The sequence below is a fragment of the Dicentrarchus labrax genome, unplaced genomic scaffold (assembly GCF_905237075.1).
Source record: "Dicentrarchus labrax unplaced genomic scaffold, dlabrax2021, whole genome shotgun sequence".
NCBI classification, from domain to species: Eukaryota; Metazoa; Chordata; class Actinopteri; family Moronidae; genus Dicentrarchus; species Dicentrarchus labrax.
In genome coordinates this window covers 28853852-28861795 of record NW_026136714.1, presented here as the reverse complement: position 1 = coordinate 28861795, position 7944 = coordinate 28853852, and the positions used below count along the sequence as shown (strand labels likewise).

Genomic DNA, 7944 nt, shown 5'->3' with positions numbered 1-7944 from the left:
GCTGGTCCCTGCAGCAAACATCAGGGCAGCTGTGGCTCCAGGCTTTCAGGAACAGCAGGGGCTTGCCGGCCAAACATGGCTGACAGCAGCAAAGGCACCTCTTCTCCGTGGTAGGTGGTTAGTCAGAGGGGAGGTGGTGCTATGCTTCTGACATAGGAAGGGAAGCAAAATAGGAACTGATGTTGGAGCTGAGGTCTTCTGCCAGCCCACAAAAAAAGGACTGAGTTAATTTATTTTCACAGTTTCTGGGTTGGTAGGCCAAATATGTGTGTTAAAAAGGTGCATTTTGTATAATATGTCTCCTTTGATAAATGTTGTTTTAAAAACCTTCATTATCAGTGTAGTCTCCCTTGTTTTGTCTGAACTTAGAGCCGGTTCATGATAAGGATTAACACCCTAGAGGGCACTTTATCATATTTTCTCCACTGGAAGGGCACCCTAGAGGTAGTTTATCAAATTTTGTTAACCTTAGGAGCGCCCTATAGCTTACTTTTGCAGCGTTTTTTCCAAGAATAGGGCACCAGGGGAGCTTGTGGACTAGTCTCCTCACTTCCAATCATCCTGCATATTTATCTTCTGTTAGGCTTTTGGCCACCCCGCACGTGTGCACGCCGTTCACGAGGCAGGCGGGTTGATCTTCCTTTTATGGTCTCCGTTTCCTTCCTGGAAGCTTCAGTTGGATGAGGAGAGGAGAGGAGAGCGCAGCGCACCACCGCACTCCGTTCATCCTCCGGCAGAGCTGCTGCGCTCCACGCTCAGCCTGCATCCTTCTGGAACCTTCAGCTTCTATTATCAACAGATCACTATGATCAGCATGAAATAGCCGCCAGTCGTTGGAGAGCCCACGGATGGTTCTTAATTCCACGCGCGGTGTTTTTCTCCCCTGTTCGTCTCCCTCGCCGATCAGTCTGTGGAATGGTCCGCGTTTTCTCTCCTGGGTCGTTTCCACTTCAGCATGGGAAGTGCCGTGTCCAAAAGGAAGAATCTGAGGAGTGATGCAATATCTTCCGTTGCCGCAAAAGTTCGGTGAGTGTGAACGGGGCTGTGGTCGCTGGGGGTCGGTGGGTCGGTGGTGACGGAGTGAACCAGCGGAGCGCAGAGGAGACGATCCTGCGGCTTTAAGAGCGAGTCCATCCTTTAACATACTGTACACAGATTACAGTTGGAAATCAAAGCACAAGAGGAGATTCCAGTTAGCTTTATGAACTAATACATTCTGATTAACGTAATATTGCTCCTCCTCTGCGAATCTCCTTCATTAGTTGCACTTTGGATTCTAGCTCTTATTCTATTTTATCACAGTAGACTATTCTTTTAAATCAATTAATTTACGAATTCTCCTGAATGTAGGCTACAAAACCAGTTCATCAAGTTGCAGCCGATTTTTTATACACTTCATTTGTCTCAAAGCGACAAAAACTTATTCACAAGCTCCATTCAATTCAATTCAATTTCAATTCAATTCAGTTTTATTTGTATAGCGCCAATTCATAACAGAAGTTATCTCAGGACACTTTTCAAATAGAGCAGATCTAGACTGAACTCCTTTTAACATTATTTACAGAGACCCAACGGTACCACCATGTCCATGTCTCCTTTTGTGATTAATATGCACTTCAATGAAGGATAACAGCTCTTGCATATGTCAGTATTCCTCCTGAAATTTGTGTCTTTAATTATTTGCATTTCTTATACTGAATGCAAAAATCTATGAGGCTCACAATGTGAATTTAGTTCCTATGAATAACTTATGATTGCATCAAACTGATTTCTGGCTTTTCTTTTTTACAGTAAAATACTTTTATTTAGAGATGAAGCCCATAGTTGTTCAGTTGTAGGGTTGAATCGAATGATTATGGATTAATCTGTTGATCGTTTTCTTAATAGATTAGTTGTTTAGTCCATAGAATGTCAGAAAAGAGTGAACAATGTTGATCAATGTTTCCCAAAGCCCAAACTGACATCCTCTTGTTTTGTCCACAACCCAAAGATATTCAGTTAACTGTCATAGAGGACTAAGGAAGATGAGATTTGAGATGCTAAAATCAGAGAATTTCTTTTTCTTTTCTTAACTTCTTTTCGGTTTTTGGACTGCTGGTGATATAAAAGAAGATCCTTGAAGGCATCATTTGGGCTCTGGTAAACTGTGGCAGATATTAAAAAAAGAATTTTCTGACATTTTTTAGACCAAACAATTCAATTCAATTCAATTCAATTCAATTTTATTTGTATAGCGCCAATTCATAACAGAAGTTATCTCAGGACACTTTTCAAATAGAGCAGGTCTAGACCGAACTCTTTATAACATTAATTACAGAGACCCAACAGTACCACCATGAGCAAGCACTTGGCGACAAGGGCAAGGAAAAACTGCCTGTTAAAAGGCAGAAACCTAGGACAGATCCTCCGGCTCTAGGTGGGTGGTCGTCTGTCTCGACCAGTTGGGGTGAGAGAGAGAGAGAGAGAGAGAGAGAGAGAGAGAGAGAGACAGACATTGATTTTATTAATTTAGACAATTATCTGAAGATTAAGCAATAGTTAAATTATTCAGCTTTAGCAACGAATAACTTATAATAAAGTAAAACTGTTTTCCAGCTGTTTTAAACACACTGTAGTTTTAGATGACACGTTTGTGTCAAAATTACATTCTATCATATCTGGGTAATTCATCTCAGTTTTTGTATATATCCCTTTACATAATCACCCAAACCTTATGAGTATACATTTGCTCTTAAAGCTGCAGTAGTTTTACTCTAACTTTTACTATATTCTTTGGCTCCTCTGTGTGCTCCTAGTGGCAAATGGCATTTCCACGGGCCTGAACAAAAACAACCAATCAGAGCAAAGAAAGATTCAAACAAGCTTTGGGTTGGAGGCTTAAAGGTAGTTGATTGTTAAGTCTCATTCCCAGTGTCTGTACTGGATGCCCCTTGATGCCAACAGTCAACTATTTTTCTTGGCTCTGATTGGTTGTTTTCATTTAGACCCGGCGAATTCATGCAAATGCCCTTAGGAGCACTAGGAGGAGCCAGAGGAACCTGATTTTCTCACAGATTATCTCATGTTCTACGGTCAGGATATAGTGAAAGTTTCAGCAAATATGACAGTTATTTTTATAAAAATGTACCTACTGCAGTTTTAACTGTACCATATATAATCATAACCTGAGGAAATTTGACTTGTTTTTCCTTTAATGTGCCTACTGTCTGCAGAAAGAATGTGTATTTCCATCCAAAAACTTCCTCTACACTCACTGGACGTGTGACTAATTCCAATGACATTTACCTCTGAATATATGAGTCATGCCATGAAAGGTCCTTGTGTCACGGATGTCAGATCAGTGTGTTTTTGGTCCGAAGGCTGCGCGATGACTAATGTTCTGTGGTAGGAGATGCGGTCTGCGTCGCCCACTTGCTGACCTCAGAAGGCAGAAGCAGACGAGTGAAACGCTCCTTCTCTCGGTCGTGTGTGCACACCTACTTTCTTCTTAATGATCCTGTGCAGAGATGCACTAAAACAAATGCACATGCACACACTGTATGACCTTTCCATGTACTTGCACACTCACCACCACACCCTCTTTTGCACACAATATCCAACTCCATTTATCTCTGTCTTTCTTTTGCTGTTCATCGGTTTATCGCCTCCCTCTCAGCCTTGCTCGCTTTTTTCACACCTCATGCTTAACTCTCAATAAATTGCAGCTTGCATCCCAGACACGCATGTGGACCACAGCCAAGGCGACCATGCTCATATGTACTTCCCACTCTATCTATCTAGTGATCATGGGCTGCACTCCAGTTGACAGGGAGTGTAATGACTCTCAGTGAACAATAGCACTTCGCCTGAATCCCAGGCGCTCTGTCTAAGCCAAGCTGGGATTAGTGGTGTCTGGATCGTGCTGGGTGATCTGAGTTTATCTGTTGTGCTGTGAATGAGCAGGGGCAAAGCTGTTCCACCTATTTCTAACAAATCCAATCCCACGTCTTTGTCTTTCGGTGGGTGTGAAATGAATAGCAATGCAGATCAGGGATTATACTGGAAGAAAGCTATTTAATAGGATCACCTTCTCCAGCACGCTCCTTTTGACCCAGTATCTCACACATATTTCACTCTGTTCACTATTTCACTTGAAAGTACTGCAAACATCAGTACCTAAACACCCAGCTTCAGGTTGCCTATGGATGTAATGGTTGTTTAGTTTGAAAAAGGGATCCTTGTGCTATTTCTGACTCTGATGATGTAGAAAACACATATTCATATGACTTGATGGACCACAGCCCTGTAATCATGAGACATCTGAGCCTCCACAGGATCAGGAACAGGCAAGAATGAGAAGCAGGGATGGGAAGAAAATAAGATTTTATTGAATGTTCATAAGATAAGATGTTCCTTTATTGATCTCCCATAAGGAAAACTCAAAATGGTTATATTATAATAATGATTCCTTATTGATCAGTTTTCTATGTGGAAAAAGTAGGCCTACACAGGTTTTCAGCATCAAAGCATCATTTTTATTGTCTCTGAGTAGGCACACAGTGTAAAAATATAGAAAAAAAACATGCCTGTGACTCATGTCAAATACATGACATTTCTTTCTTGTACCAGGCTGTAAACATGTTTATTTCTGCTGTAAAGTTGACCATTTTATTATGGAGCCTTATGGAGATTGACTCACTGCTATAGCAAGCCCCAGCTGGCCTCAGGAACTGCAGTTTTTGTTACTTCCATGTTGGCTTAATTTGAAGCCACAGAGATTGCAGCTTGAACGCTACTCTTGAATGTTGTTGTCCAGATAAAATGTTGTGTGTATTTGGAAATTTGCTCACATGGTCAGGGATCAGGCATGAATCAGGCAAACCTTGCAGTCCTGCATTATTGCTCTCTGGCTGAATATTGTCATTAACCTGAAATTACTGGAATTAATTATTGTCGGTACAGTCAGGCCATCCAACTATTTTCCATTATTTTTTTGTCATTAAAGTTTTTATTTATTCATACACACATAAACATACAATCAAACTCTAGAACAAACACTGACCCCAACATCAACAGACAGTATATCCAGCATACAACCCCATGTACAAAAGCCTCCTGCAAATCGACATTTCCTTTTTTGAAACAACCAGAATTTCAGCAACATGTCTACAAATTTTTCATATGCCCTACCTACAAAACAATACGTTCCCAGGCACTCCTAAAATGTTCTTCTTCGTTGTTAATTCTAGCCAACATGCATTCATATGATGCAACTTCTGACATTATTTCCATCCATTTTTTTAACATCTGGGGCGACTGTACTCTTCCATGCTCTGAGAATTGTTGGAGCAGCTGTGACCATCCAAACTTTTAAAACCCCTCGTTCATATTTAGATATATTTGACATTTCTGTTTGGTCCCCTAACAAACACAGTCTTGGTGATACAGGTACCACCACACCCAGCCATTTACTCACATGTTCCAGTACTTTCTCCCAAAACGGGTAGACCAGTTTACATCCCCAAATTACATGTAAAAATGTCCCTATTTCGATCTGACACTTCCAACATAAATTATTTCCTATTAAGCCCATTCTATGTAGTTTTGAAGGGGTGAAATAAAATCTATGAATTATCTTGTACTGAATAAATTTCCCCTTCGCCTCTCTCATGTGTTTCCCTGTATTTGATAAGATATTTAACCAATCCTCCTCACTCAAATCACACCCTAGGTCTCTCTGCCAAATGATCCTCAGATTTTTACACATATCTTCTCGTATACCATTAAATGTCTTGTAGAATATGGCTGCTCTGTGTGTTATACTAGGTAGGTCCAAAACTTCCATCAATGTATTCTTGTTGTGACTAAATTTACCCTTTGTGATACAGTCTCTTATTTGTAAATATTTCCAAAAATTACCTTTATATTCCAGATTATATTTTTGCATAATATCAGCAAACGACATGAACACTCCATCCACACACAGGTCACTTATTTTGCATATCCCTCTTACAAGCCATTGATTCCAATAAATAGAGTTCTTCCCAATACGTATGGCTGGGTTATACCATAGAGAGGTGTAAGGTTGTCTTAAGTGCGAAATACCATATATCTTATGAATTTCTCTCCAGACTGCTTTAGAGAAGACAACACTGGGTTTGAAAAATAATTATGCCCAGAAGTTGTTACACCATGTGAGAGGACATCCAGAAGTTCAAACGGGCTAGCTAGTTCCCTTTCAATTTCGATCCAGCTCAGCTCATGATCTATCCCCTTGCAATGCTTTATCATTCTAGACATTTCAAATGATAGATTATATAATCTTACATTAGGTAGACCCATACCTCCCGTTTCCCTCATTGACCACATCTTCTTTATATTAATCCTTGGTCTCTTTTTATCCCATAAAAAGTCTTTGATAATTCTATCATAATGTTTAAACAGCTGTGGTGCTATACTGACTGGCAACATCATGGAGACATAAATGAATTGTGGTGCAACCACCATTTTAATTACATAAATTTTTCCCCACAGTGTGAGCTTCAATTTTCCCCATTTATCCAGGTTCATTTTTATTTTCTGGAGGAGTGGTTCCATATTTGAGAGCATTATTTCATCCAGATTTGGATTTAGTTGAATGCCAAGATATTTTATACCTGAAGGTGGAAACTTGAAGCCATATGAAGTGATAACCCCAGAGTGACATGTATGCGATATCGGCAAACATTCCGATTTATGCCAGTTTATTTTATAACCTGATAATCTAGAATATGACTCGATACATTCAAGTAACACCAGCAGGGAGTCCCCAGTGTCCGCTAACACTGCTAAGATATCATCGGCATACATAAATAGCTTGTGCTCTCTACCCCCTGCCTGCACACCTTTAATCCTCACATCAGCTCTGATTGCTACAGCTAATGGTTCAAGAACCATAGTAAAGAGCAATGGGGAGAGAGCACATCCCTGTCTTGTCCCCCTGGAAAGACAGAAAAAATCAGATATCAGCCCATTTGTTAAAACAGCTGCCCTTGGGCTAGAGTAAAGTATCTTCACCCAGTTACAAAAGCCAGGACCCAACCCAAATTTGGAAAGAGTCGACATGAGGAAACCCCACTCCACCCTGTCAAAAGCCTTATCAGCATCAAGTGAAAGAGCTGCCACTGGTACCGGATTAGAGCAATTCATATGCATCAGATGTATGAGCCTTCAATTGTTATCAACTGAGGACCCTTTTTTAATAAAACCTACTTGATCTCCATGTATAATGTCTGGCAGTATTTTCTCTAGAGGTGACGCCAAGGTCTGTCAAAATCTTACAATCTACCCCCACAGGTCTGAAATTAGACGGATCTGAGGTATCTCTGTCTTTTTTAGGAATAATTCAATTCAATTCAGTTCAATTTAATTTTATTTGTATAGCGCCAATTCATAACAGAAGTTATCTCAGGACACTTTTCAAATAGAGCAGGTCTAGACCGAACTCTTTAAAACATTATATATTATATAAGAGAAATTAAAGCATCATTAAACGTACCAGGCATTGAGCCGCTCTCAAACGCCTCCATGTACACCTTATGCAATATGGGGGCCAGGATATCAATATATTTCTTGTAATATTCAACCGGGAAGGCGACTTCCCGGTTTTCATGGATGAGATAGTAGTCCTAACCTCTTCCTCTGTTATTGGAGCATCCAGCATGTCTTTTTGCTCATTAGATACGGAAGGCAGATGAATACCTGAGAAAAATGTCTCTATGTCTTCTGGATTTGGAGCACAGGAGGATGTGTAAAGATTTTCATACAAATTTTTAAAAACCCCACTCTGATGAGGTTACTACGCCATTATCCTTCTTAATCATTGGAATGTTGTTGGAATTATCCTGTTGTCTTAATTGTCTCGCTAATAATCTGCCATTCTTTTCGCCCCCTTCATAGAAATTAGTTTTTAGCCTAAATAAGGCA

The 7944-nt window shown here is 40.2% G+C and overlaps 1 protein-coding gene across 3 annotated transcripts in view; it reads left to right on the top strand.

The window, feature by feature from the left end:
* The first annotated feature begins 545 nt into the window (after positions 1 to 545).
* The window catches only part of nsmfb (NMDA receptor synaptonuclear signaling and neuronal migration factor b), a 55231-nt gene continuing 47832 nt past the window's right edge, over positions 546 to 7944 (top strand). For all 3 annotated transcript variants that reach the window (XM_051422312.1, XM_051422310.1, XM_051422309.1), the window contains exon 1: positions 546 to 1026. In XM_051422312.1, the coding sequence (XP_051278272.1) occupies positions 956 to 1026 (71 nt within the window). In that variant the 5' untranslated portion in view covers positions 546 to 955. The remainder of the gene's footprint in view (positions 1027 to 7944) is intronic.